The sequence below is a fragment of the Prunus avium genome, chromosome 6 (assembly GCF_965620075.1).
Source record: "Prunus avium chromosome 6, drPruAviu1.hap1.1, whole genome shotgun sequence".
Lineage (NCBI taxonomy): Eukaryota > Viridiplantae > Streptophyta > Magnoliopsida > Rosales > Rosaceae > Prunus > Prunus avium.
The window spans coordinates 30,785,975-30,799,364 of record NC_142289.1 but is presented as its reverse complement, the minus strand read 5'-3'; the positions used below and the strand labels follow the sequence as shown (position 1 = coordinate 30,799,364).

Genomic DNA, 13,390 nt, shown 5'->3' with positions numbered 1-13,390 from the left:
CTCCTCCATTCCAATATGGGGTTGACTTTGGAGGCTAGGGTGTCTTTTAATATATAAAAAATGTGATTTTTGGGTTGAAGCATTGAAAAGCCATATTAGCAATGGCATGCCCTCTCCTAAGATACAATCTCTTAACAGATCCACCATAGCCTTCATACTCTTTGGAAAAATTGCTTCTAAGCTACTCAACAATGGTGAAAATCCTCCTGGAATTATGGAAAACATGCACAAAAATGTGTATCGGGGTCAAGAGCCTGTCAATGAAAGCCACTCCTTCCATGAACACTTGGTTTGGAATAAATGATCAGCCAATTAATGTAGGAAGTTTGGATTCTCTAACCACTCGATCACGTGACCCAAAAAAACATATCAAGCGAACTTTTATCAGCTGGGTCAAGCTTTTATCAGCCGGGTCAAGATTTTGTTCAGTCGGGTCTGAACTTTGCTACATAAATCTCAAAAGGGTTGTCAAGATCTTTAGTCTCCAAATATACAAGTGATAGTAGATTCATCAAGACATGGGATTAATACTCACCACTGAGATCAAGCTGTTCCTTTGAGGTGCAAACAAGCTGTCAAGCCTCTTCAAATAGGGATGGTGGCTGGAGTATGAAAGTGGATATGCTCCTCTTGCTCAGATTCTTAACCCAAAAAGAATAAACTCAACAAGGGACGATGGTTGACAAATGAGATGGGTTCGACTTGGGTCTCTCGTGCCCGTGAAATGAGTTTCATGCACACTTCATATAATGCGTGAATTGTTAAGGAGGAGACTGTCCCTATTTCGCAAACTGAGAGGACGATAGTTGGAGTTCTTTCAGAAAGAAATGATGTATTGAGGTTCTGCAAATTCAAAAGCCCACTTTGATTGTACATTGATATACATACATATATATATATATATATATATATATATATATATATATTATATTAAAGTGGCCAGATCATGGCCTTGTCATTTGACTTAAGCAGAACCATATTCAATTGACTGACTTATCAAGACGGGTGAGTAATTGGAGTTGAATGGTTTGCTAGTGTCTAGTTGAAGTTCAGCTTCCAAGATGTCCCAAGTTTCAAATATAATAGTATAAAATTATATATGATGGGATTGAGGGGGTGTTGTTGCCGTAGGGTGTGAAGGCCTTGTGGCCTGGATCTTGATACATATTATAATTATATATATATAATATATACAAGGCATAAGACTTATGACCTGGAGGTGACTAATACTAATAGGCCATGAAATGGCCCACATATACATTTATTGTATATCTAGATTTATTAAAATTTAAATATTAGTATGAATACACCTTATTGAAAAGCAAGTATTCTCCTCTTAACTTGGGTCCAAGAGCAAGAGTCGCATGGTCGTGACCTCATTATCAGTTTCACAAAGGTTCATACAATTCAATGGGTTCCCAAGCCACTCTAACATCGGTGGACTATTTCTTCACAATTAAAGACTCTGGAACCCACAACGTCTCACCAGATGTCAAGCCCAAGTTCTCGGAGGTCCAAGTCTGACTCACGAAAGTAGGCCCAAAGCCTCCAGATATTTTCATGCACGTGACAAGATCCAATCAAGGAAAGCAATCAAAGAGAATGATGTCAATCTGGAACATTCCTAAAGAGGAGAGAATCAAGTGATTAGATTTGCAATCCGATGATCTCATTCGAATCAATTCCGCGAATTTAGGAAGCCACACAAGGAAAGATTTTGAACGAGGTTGACCTTTGGCCATTTAATGGCCAGCTCATGGGCTGACGATAGGGGTGGGCGCGGTCCGGTTCGGTTTAGTTCTCACCTCAAACTGGAACCGAAACTAGTACTATTTAACCAGTCCGATTTGGTCCGATTTAGGCAAAAAAAATTTCAAAAACCGACCGGTTCGGTTCTGACCGGTTCTGATTTTGAACCGGATTATTAATTTATTATTGTTTTAATTTTTAAAAATATATATATAATTTTTTTAAATTTTTTTTTATTAAAAAATTATAATAAATAACTTATTTTTTTGGCTTAAAAATTAACAAATAATCCAATTCAAACATTTAGAAATTTTTTGAAGTTGAACTTGGAAAAATAGTGATTATAACATTTAAAATATGGCATTAGATTTTAAAATTTTGTAAAAATAAAAAATATATATATGACCGGTCCGGTGCGATGTGGTGTAAAACCGAAATCGAAATCGGTTCGGTCCGGTTCTGATCCGATTTGTTGACTTTTTTGGTCAACCAATTTTTTTCACCGGTTCGGTTCGGTGTTCCAGTTTTCCAGTCCCGATGCCCACCCCTAGCTGACGAATGCCCCTATAAAAACTACATCAGACAAAGAGCAAAAGACCCCGACATCAGACACAAAAATCTACTTTTTGTCTTTCAATTTTCTATCCCTAGACTAGAGTTTTATTTTCCAAGCAAGTAGACTAGATGAGTTCTTCATTTTCGTTAGTATAAGTTTAATTTCTTGCATTTTCCTTTATGTTGTTTTAAGATTCAAGTTTATCGCTTTATTTTTAATTGTTATCGAATTCTCTTTAAGTTTAATTTAATTTCAGATTGCTTTATTTTATTGCCTTTGTCGCTTATATCGTTCTTCGTTTAATTTACATTTATCTATTGCTTTGATTTACTTTATCGCACTCTAATTCTTGTTTTTAAGTTCAATCGCATCTTTTAATTTAATTTGCATCATTATCATTAAAATCTCAAAAAATACTAAAATACTCATACGAAACCTAATCATCCTCGACCTTGAGGAAGTGAAAGAACCTAGGCCAAGAGGAGGTTCCTTGCTTGGCCGATCAATCGACTGGTTAGAAGTCAGAAGCGCGAACATAACAATCCAATTTTTTCCATCCAAGCCAATCAGTGGCTTGGTGGTGGCACGCCTACGCAATCCAAGAGAAGAATGACCAAAAGTTCCTTCCAACAGCCACCTTGGCCGAAAAGAGGGAAACACCTTCTTTGTCACCCTCGCAATGCCCTCAAGTATATAAGTTTTGGGGAGCAAAAGGCCAATAATGGCACCCACGAGAACATAGAGGCGCAATATCTTGTTTTGGGGGTTGAAGAATGTGGGGTTTTAGGAGAATTGAGGGTTAAGGGGAGAGCAACTTTGGAGATGAAGTGGATGTAGATCAAATGAGGCACAATATTGTCCATTGGCACCGCATAACGCTGTCTTCAAACAAGAATATCATGATTTCTACTTTTGAGTCACCAAAAGTGAGCACATGACGTATTTGAAACAAAGTTTGGAGATGAGGGTTTTGGGGGTTAGAGCACCTCCACCCCAAAGGGCAAAGGCAACTCAAGGTTTGTCACTATTCACGTGAATAGTGGTAGGCTTGCATTTTTTGTTTCCACCCCAAAGGGCAAGGGCAATTACTATTCACTTTAATTTATTTTCTATTTTTTATATAAAAAATGTGACATTAAATTGAATAAAACGGCATTTGTAAATATTTTACCTCGTTGGCAAGATTTTGACCGCTTTGAATGCTGTCCATTGCTTTTGCCAATGCACCTCTCCATTTCCCTAACTCCTTATTCAAAATTTTCCACCTACTAGCCAAGGCCATTTTCGTCCGAGGCGAACCCGATCTTTCACAAAATTCTCCATGAATTTTTCTCCACATATGAGAGAACTTCATCTTATTGCCCGTGATCGGGCAATAAACAACTTTCATGAAACACTCACACAACAAAATATTTTCCTGAGTTGTCCACGCGCCTCCAACTTCGATGGAAGAGACCATTTGTTTTTTGATACAAATGGAAAAAGTAGTAGAAAAATTTGAGTGGAAAGTAAACAATATTGGAAGGAGAAGAACTTGTATGAAGATTTGGTGTGGAAAGTGAATAATATTGTTAGGTATTTATAGGGAAAAAAATTTAGAATTTTTTGGTTTTTTTTTTTTTTTTTTTTATTTTTTTAATTTGAATTTTTTTGCCATTTTTTAAGCCAAAAAAATCACATCCGTCGGATTTCTGAAAAAAAGAATTTGATTGGAGCGTCCGGAAAGCTCCACGTGGCTTTTTTTCGTTGGTTTTTGTTAGCGCTGAGCTGATGTCAACAACCCAGTCGATTCTTGCTTGAGCTGGAGGGGGTTTTTGGGCCTGCAGCTGCCTTTTGCTTATCTTTGTCCCTTGTGCTGGAGCTCCCTTAAGCCCAAAAATCAGATTTTGTTAGAACCGCCCCCAAAGTCGACCCCAACTTGGAACGGAGGAGACTCAAGGTGTCTATTTCTCTTAGAATGGAACAACTTGATGAAATTGCCCCTCCATGTAAGGGCACGTGTTTAAATATTAATGGAGGCGAGAGATATTTAATAGAAATTGTAATTTGTCCTTGAATTTCTTAAATTGAAAACTACACGGACAAAATTGATCAAATTGAAACAACAGGACCAAAGTGGTAAAAGTAGCAAACTATGGGAACCAAAAATGACTTTTTACCAAAAAAAAAAAAAGGAAAGGAAAAAAGAGATATGTGGACTAATCGATGGACAAACTATAGCACTCAACAACTGAATTTTAATTTTTTTTGCTTTTATGTAAGACTGAGAGAACTAGGTCATGAAGGTTTGACTCTAAGGCCCTGTTTGGTGGGCTGGACTGGACTGGACTTTTTCAGCACCATAGTGATGTTGTTGGGTGGAGAGATAAATCTTTTACAAAGTTTGATAGGCTTCGAAAAGTATTTGGCAAGGATCGCGCAACTGGAAATTCTGCTGTAGCTCCTGCTGAGATGGTTCTAGATGATGATGATGAAGCATATGAGAGTAACATTCTTGATGTACAGTTGAATGGGAGCCATCATACTGATCAAACTCAAGCTCAATCCAAATCATCATCATCAGGAAACAAAAAGGTAAGACAAGGAAATAAAATGGTTGATGGTTTGGAAAAAATTGCCAATGCATTTAAGAGTATGATGGAGAACTTTGACGGCAAAGGGCAAAGGTTGGTTGAGAGCTTAAAGGAGCAGAATGCAGATGATGATTATAAATTTGTTGGAGATGAGTTAAAAAAGATGGAATTTTCTATTTCAGATAGAATCTCTTTACTTACTTTATTTACTGATTCAACAAAAATGCATGTGGTCAAGACATTAGATGAGGGTGATGATAGGTACGAGTATGTGACGACACTGCTTAGAGATCATAGATTTCGTGGTTGAAACGTAGTTTTGAGTTTTTACTTTGTTATATTTTGGACTTGTTGTATTTTGTAGGGCAAAAGCCAAATAGGTATTTTAATTGCTTTGTTAAATTTGGATATGGTTTGAGCTATTTTAGAAGTAGTATATGATGGGGCTTTCTCGATTTTAATTATGTGCATTTTTTTAATTAATTATTTTTTATATTAAATAATTTAATAAGTACTAAAATAATTTTTTTTTTGAGCTCCAGTCCAGTCCAGTCCAGTCTTGTACCCAACAGTGCACTGGATTTAAGTCCAGTTCAATCCAAAGTTAAGTAAAGCACCAAACAATAGACTCAAAGTCTGGTCTAGTCCTGGCCAACCCAATCTAGTCTTGTCCAATCCGGCCCACCAAACAAGCCTAAAAGTTGTAGTTACGACTTTAATGTTTGGTGTGTGGTTCATCAATTTTTTGTGAGCAATTTATATATATAATTTTATTTTGAAGACCTTTCCTATTGAGATGGGCGATAATATACTAAACTCACACACATTATACGAATGCTAGGACTCGAACCCAGGACCTTGCATGAGGGAATAAATACTCCAAATCACTACACTAGTGGGTCCTTTGCAGCAATTTATATTTTATCACTACAAAGTGTGCCTTCCCAGAACACGATAACAACACATCACACTTTTGATGTAAATTAAAAATAAAAATATTTTCTAATAAAGAAACACCAAATTTAATGCCTTTCTTCCTCTGGTTCTTCTTCTTTTTTCTATACAAGCGCGCGTCTCCCTTCTTCCCCCAAATTCTTCTTGTCTCTCCAGTCCAAAAATTCCATCTTTCTCATTCATTCATATAGAGGAGTTATATCCTCTTTATATTTTATTCTTTTGATCCCTTGTACATTGACTTTTCTTGTGTGTTTGTGGGTTTCGATTAGATTCAATATTTTGTCACTGGAGAGTGGAGTTTTTTTGTTTTTTTGGGCGTTGATTTAACGGTAGATTTTTTTATAAGGGTTGGGTTCGTTTAATTTGAGTTTGATTATAGGAGTCAATGATGCAAAATCAAAATAACTTTTTACAATAATAGGTACGTGTGGGAATAACCCAGTTGTCTATGGTTGTTCTATATTATCAGTCCATACTTGCGGGATTGAACATTAGGGATTGTCAAGAACTGTTAATCATATGGGAAGAGAATAAATACTTTTTGATTGGGAAATACATAGCTTGATTGATGAATAGGAAAAGAAGAGCTTCAGAGTTAAGTTTGGGGTTTGTTTAATTAAGGAATTTTTTAATTATCTTTTTTAATTCTTACGAAATTGAGTTTTTATTTTAGGTAGATGTGTCAACTTTAAATCCGTTAGATTAAATTTAAATGAGTTGGTGTATGAATGGGAAAAGTTAGACAGATCTTAATAGAGAAAATCAAAGTAAAGAATCTGGATCCCTAATTTAGAAGCATAGGGAGGACTAAATAAAAGCTTCATGTATCTGATTTTGGAAACCATATTTGATTGTTTAAGCTTTTTTTTTTTTCCTTTTTTTGCCATGTGTTTCAAATTAGGAGCAAATATATGTATGTTAGAAATACATGTTAGTTGCACGGTGTTTGTAGCTCAAGTGGTTAAGAGCATCCACAATCATGCTCTCTATTTTTTAATTAAAATTTAGCTAAAAACTTATAATAGTTATTTTAAGAGCTCTCTATAAAATTTAAACTCCAATAATACTCTCTAGTTTAGGGACTCATAAATCTTAGGCTTAATTGCTACAGTGCACCCTGAAACATTGGTCAATTCTCACTTTACCCCCTTAAAGTTAAAGTGACCCACTTTGCCCCCTTGACTAAGGTTTGATGTTCCACATTGCCCCTACCGTTAACTCCATCCAAAAGTCCGTTAAGTTTGATGATGTGGCTGGGGTGTTTTAGTAATTTTGTGCACCTAGGTTTTTTTAATTACTTTAAAAAATTAAAATACAAACATAAAATTGAAAATAAAATAGATTTTAGGGAAAAAGAAAAAAAAACCTACCCATCCCTTCTCCCCCAATTGCACCAAATCCACCCATTCCTTCTCTGTCCTTGTAACTCCCCCACCCACCAGAAACCCATCGCTTCCCCACCCCACCCAACCCCCCCCCCCCCCCCCCCCCCCCGCCCCCCACAACCCACCCCTCTCCCTGTGCAGAACCCGGAAAGCCATCACCCCCCCCCCCCCCCCCCCGCCCCCCACAACCCACCCCTCTCCCTGTGCAGAACCCGGAAAGCCATCACCCCCCCCCCCCCCCCCCCCCCCGGCCGCAACCCACCCCTCCCAGCGCAGAACCCAGAAACCTATTCCTCCCCCTCCAACCCCTCCCTGGGCAGAATTGATTAAGAAAATCTTATCATATAAGCACAAAGTCACAACACACAAGGATCTGATTGGGAGCTCCAAGGTGGATGTGGGCCCGCCTCATGACTATGTTGAAACCAATTTGAGTCATGGGCCACTTACAATTCTACCGAAATGTGGCTGGAGCAAATCGCCCCCCAACCCCGGCAACCCACTCTCCCTGGACAGAACCCAAAAGCCCACTCCCTCCACCCCCACTGATTTCTTACACCTCCCCCGATTTCTTCTCTGCTCCCCCCTTTCCCCTCTAGAACCCATCACCCCCTCCCTCTGGTTTTTTCTACCCATCCCCCATACCCATTCCCCTTCTCCCCGACCCGTGCCCCTCTAGCCCATTTTCCCCATCACAACCCACCCTGCACACAAAGAGAGAGAGAGAGAGAGAGAGAGAGTTCAATTTTTTTAAAGTTTTAAATTTTATGTTTGTATTTTAATTTGTTTAAAGTAATTATTATTTTTATTATTTTTTAATCCATGCTGGAGGTGGTCTCCACTTTGCCACATTACCCACTCAAATTTGTAAATAAAAAACCTAAGTGCACAAAATTACTAAAACACCCCTGCCACATCATCAAACTTAACAGACTTTTGGATGGAATTGACGGTAGAGGGCACTGTGATACACCAAACCTTGGTCAAGGGGGCAAAGTGGGTCACTTTAATTTTAAAGGGGTAAAGTGAGATTTGACCAATGTTTCAAGGTGCACTGTAGCAATTAAGCCTAAATGTTATAACTCTTTTTTAATTGGTCCATCTCCTTTATAAAAAAAGTGTTGCTAAACGAACCCTAAAATTAATTGAGTATACCTTATGATCTAAGTACACCCTAATATTTTAATCAAAATGTAAAATTAACTTAGAACACCCTATTTAACTACCAAAATACCCTGGGTACACCTTAATACACTCTATCACACAATACCAAACCCATTCCAATTGTTCTTGCTCACCGTTTATATTAACTATCCACTAAGGCTGAAATCTCCAGCAATGCCTTCGAATCTGGTGAGAGATAAGGCATAGGAAAGTTCTGGACCATGTTGAGAAACCGTGAAGGTATGAAGATCTGTTGAGTCGAAGGAACATGTAGCATTCCTCTTTTGTAGTTCAGAGCTTGTGTACCTAATTTTTTCAATTGCCATGGCTAAGGTAAAAACAACATTGTGGGAACCGAATAAAATCACCCTAGGTCAAATAATTCCTTCCATTTGGGGATTATTTGCCCCAATTGGGAGTTACCCAATTAAATTGGCAATTACCTAATTAAAATGGGGATTGATTTGATTCATACCCCAATTAGGGATTTGATTTAAATCAAATAAATCAAATCCCTAATTAATCAAATCTCGCCTAATCGGGGAGGAATAATTCCTTTCCATCTACGGAATTATTCCTCTGAAACCCTAGCCTCCGAGGCTCTTATAAATACCTAGCTACACACAAGGGTTCAGGTACGTCTAAATTCCTACTGAAACTCTGCAGAAATTATCCTTCACAAACCCTAGCCACCATCTTCTTTCTCTCTCTCTCACACAAGGCTCCGGCCTCCACACACGGCTACGGCCACCCGGTTTTCCTTGAAACACCCATCCTAACTTAGGCATCGGAGGGCCTTTGGCCAACACCCCACGGGTGTGGTCCTTTTACTCCGATCTGTTTTGCAGGGAGAGAGAGGTGCGGAGAAGACGAAGGAATCTTTAGACGAATATTCCCGTGGGAGGAAATTTGCTCCCACAAATTGGTGCTTTCATTGAGAGCGCGAAATTATACTCAAAGCGTGCTCCAAATTCATTTTCCACAACTTTTTCCAATCAACCATGGTCGATACAAGACGTTCGAAGAGTAACACCACCACGACGGGCCCGTCTCATGGTTTCGTGGTGGAAGCCTCTCTGCAACCTCACGGAATCGTGGCTGCCAACGCCTTGCGTCCGCCTCCAAGTGCTTCGCAGCCACCTCCAACTGCCGGAATTGCAGAACAGCCGCCGCAGACAGCTGTTGGAATTGTAGAACAGCCACCACGTGGTCCTGTGACCTGCACAGCCTTGCAGCTGCAAGCGCCAGCGGCCGGAGCTGCCCTGCCGCGCCCTCCTGCTGTCAGAACACAGCAGCAGCCACACCGCTCAACTGCCGGACTTGCCGCACAGCCCTACGGCTACTTTGACACCTCCCCTGTCTTGGAGCAGATCCATCCTCTCCCTCCTCTGCCACCGCACTTGACGTATGCACCTGTGTACGCATCTAATGGAGCCCTAGCCCACGTGCCATTGGGCCCAATGCACACCTCTGGTCAGGTGGACCTTAACTCACGGGTTGATCAGCTCACACAAAGGGTCGACGATAAGAACAACCTGATTGGCCAGCTACTCAGGCAGATCAACTTGAACCAAGGCCCTAACCTTGGACCCCATGACGAGGAGAGGAGGACGCACGAGCATGTCAGCGAGCAGTTCGAGAGGTCCCAAGCCGGTCAGGCAAGGGCAAACGGGCAGGAGAGAGAACGAGATCGTGCTGGAGAGACACAGACATCTGCAAGTCATACTCTGAGCCGGTCGACGATCCGTTCGAGGTTAGGTCCAAGGACCAATGTACGCGAAAGGCTGGGCCCACAGTCCAATGTCCATGCCCGCTTGGGCCCACAGTCCAATGTCCATGCCCGCTTGGGCCCACAAGGAAGTAACCAATCCAGGCTGGGCTCACAAGGAGCTCGAGTTCGTGAGCAATCGCGTGACGAGCGCAACAATCGACGCTCACCAGCCCGCTCGAGGACCAACACACGGCAACAAGCCGTAGAGGACTCCTCACAAGCTCAATCTCCTAATCTGCCCCACGGGCAGAACAACCAAGAGGATCGACCCTTGGGAACCGAGGAGGAAGTTAACCAGCGGCGCTCGAGACACCGAAGACATCGACCCGAACCACCAGCCCTGCGGGCAGAAGATGTTGAGAAGTTGATGAATGACCGACTCCAAAGTCTCCAACTTAAAGGAAGCACGGATGAGGCCCTGCACAAGGAAATTGATCGAGTTGACTGCTCACCCTTTACCGAGGAAGTGGAACGAGCTCCACCGCCAAAGCGGTTCACAACGCCATCCATCACTCCGTTCAAGGGAGACTCCGACCCTGAGGGCCATTTGAGGCACTTTAAGAGTGCCATGATCCTGTACAAGGCAGACGACGCCCTGATGTGCAAAGTGTTCGCGATGACTTTGAGAGGAGCAGCTCAAGACTGGTTCCACACTCTACCGTCCGGGTCGATAGGCAACTTCAAGGAGTTCGCCCTCATCTTCACAAAGGAGTACACCTCCTACAAGACGGTCAGAAAGCATGCAGACCACTTGTTCAACCTGCACAAGAAACCAGACGAGTCTCTTCGAGACTACCTCAGACGATTCAAGGCTGAGAAGGCGAACATCATAGGATGCAATGACCAAGCTGCATCCTCAGCTTTCAAAAAAGGCTTGCCAACCGAACACGAGCTATACCGTGAGCTGGCCATAACTCCACGCCAAACCTTGGCAGAGGTCTTCGCGACGGCAGAGCGCTACACACTTTGGGACGACGATCGTATTCGGCGAAGAAAGCCAGCAAGCCAGCTGATCACCCGACAAGGCAGGCGAGCCAAAAGGGCAAAAGGGAGGCTCGGAAACAGGAACCTTCACTGAGTTCACTATCCCGATCCACCAGATCCTGGCACAAGTGAAGAACAGACCGTGGGTGAGAAGACCACCACCTATGAGGGGAGATCCCTCTATGAGGGACACCAATAAATACTGTGCATTCCACGGGGAACACGGTCATTACACAAACAACTGCAACGCTTGGAAAAGGCATCTTGAGGAGCTGGTCAGAGACGGCCATTGCACGGAATTCGTTGCAAAGAAGGCCATCCAGCAGATCGAGAATCGTGATGCGGTTGCCAAGGAACCTCCCCAAAAGGTCATACGGATCAACACCATTCTAGCTGACTCCCAGGAGTCCGGGCTGACCACCAAGGAGCGTAAGAGAAAGATCGCGCAGGCGACTTATGTCTCCCAAGTCACAACGGGCGTACCAGTCATTGCAGATACACCCATCATCGGCTTTCAGAAGAAGGACTTGATCGGACTTGATCTGCCGCACAATGACGCCCTAGTAATCTGCATCCAAATTGAACAAGCTGTGATCGAGCGAGTTCACGTGGACGAGGGCAGCGCAGCCAATATCCTGCAACTATCGGTTATCCAACAGATGGGATTGGAGCCCAAGATTAGCAAACTTGCCAGATCACTCACCGGCTTCAATGGGGCCACGTCAATCACTGTTGGGACAATTGACCTAGACGTCCACTCACCCCCAGTGGTCTGCTCGCAAACCTTCATGGTCATCGACGAGGTCTCTCCCTACAACGGGATTTTGGACCGACCATGGATCAGCAAGATCGAAGCCATCACATCTGCTCTACACCAGAAGATCCGCTACCCTATCCCTGGAGGCGGTATCAGGCAGATCAACAGTGATCAAGCCATGGCAAGGAGATGCACAGCCCAAGGGCTCAAGAAGAGCAAACAACTGCAGTTCACACCAGTAATGCAGGCTACTGACGTGGCAGGAAACTCTCCCAGCAGACAAGCAAGCCCGAACGGGAAGGGAGTTGCTACCTCAAAATAGCAATTAAGGAGCCAGGATCAAGGCGAGGGAATCCGCCCGGAAGACTCCCCTGAAAAGGGTTGGAAGCCTGAGGATGACGTTGAACTAGTACCCCCTGATCCTCGCCCGCCAGACAAAGAAGCGCAGATCGGCTTGCGCCAGAATCCAAACGAGAAGGATCGAGACGAGGGAATCCGCCCGGAAGGCTCCCTTGAACAAGGTTGGAAGCCTGAGGAAGACGTTAAGTTAGTACCCCTCGATCCTGACCAGCCAGACAAGAAAGCGCGGATCGGCTCGCGCCTAACCCTAGACGAGAAGGTGGAGCTGACCACCTTCCTCCAAAAGAACAAAGACATGTTCGCATGGTCGCCATCTGACATGCCTGGCATCGACCCTAACATCATCTGCCACCGACTCCATGTCAACCCTGTCAGCAAACACGTGGTGCAGAAGAGACGCAACTTCGCTCCCGAGCGAGTTGCCATCATCGAAGCCGAGATCGATAAGCTTTTAGCTGCCGGCTTCATTGAAGAGGTCTCCTACTCAGAATGGCTGGCCAACGTTGTACTGGTGGCAAAGCAGGAAAAGGGCAAATGGAGAGTTTGTGTCGACTACACCGACCTCAACAAAGCTTGCCCAAAAGACAACTTCCCATTGCCGAGAATTGATCAGCTCGTGGATTCAACTTCCGGCAATCAGCTGCTCAGCTTCATGGACGCCTACTCCGGCTATAATCAAATCCTAATGTACAAAGATGACAAGGCGAAGACCTCTTTCATCATAGAAAGAGGGACCTACTGCTACAAGGTCATGCCTTTTGGGCTGAAGAACGCCGGAGCAACCTACCAAAGGCTCGTGAATAAAATTTTCAAGGAGCAGATCGGCAAGACCATGGAAGTCTACGTGGATGACATGCTGGTCAAAGCCCCTAAGCGAGCAGACCACATCAAGAACCTCACTGAGGCATTCAGCTTGCTCCGCCAGTATCGCATGAAGTTGAATCCAAGTAAGTGCACGTTCGGTGTATCGTCTGGTCGATTCCTGGGATACCTAGTAACTCAACGAGGTATCGAGGCGCACCCACGCCAAATCAAGGCCATTCTCGAGATGAAGTCACCTTCAACAGTAAAGGAAATACAAAGTCTGATGGGCAGAGCAGCGGCCCTCAACCGATTCCTCTCGAGATCCACCGA

General features: G+C 43.0%; 1 protein-coding gene across 1 annotated transcript; it reads left to right on the top strand.

The window, feature by feature from the left end:
• The first annotated feature begins 11,303 nt into the window (after nucleotides 1–11,303).
• On the top strand, nucleotides 11,304–12,218 carry LOC148294028 (uncharacterized). Its single transcript, XM_088254695.1, has one exon. The coding sequence runs from the start codon at nucleotides 11,304–11,306 to the stop codon at nucleotides 12,216–12,218; it is 915 nt and encodes a 304-aa protein (XP_088110821.1).
• Nucleotides 12,219–13,390: the final 1,172 nt, after the last annotated feature.

Bases quoted from the DNA above. Each gene is read 5' to 3' on its own strand.
- LOC148294028 (XM_088254695.1), top strand. From the start codon at position 11,304: ATGAGGGGAGATCCCTCTATGAGGGACACCAATAAATACTGTGCATTC.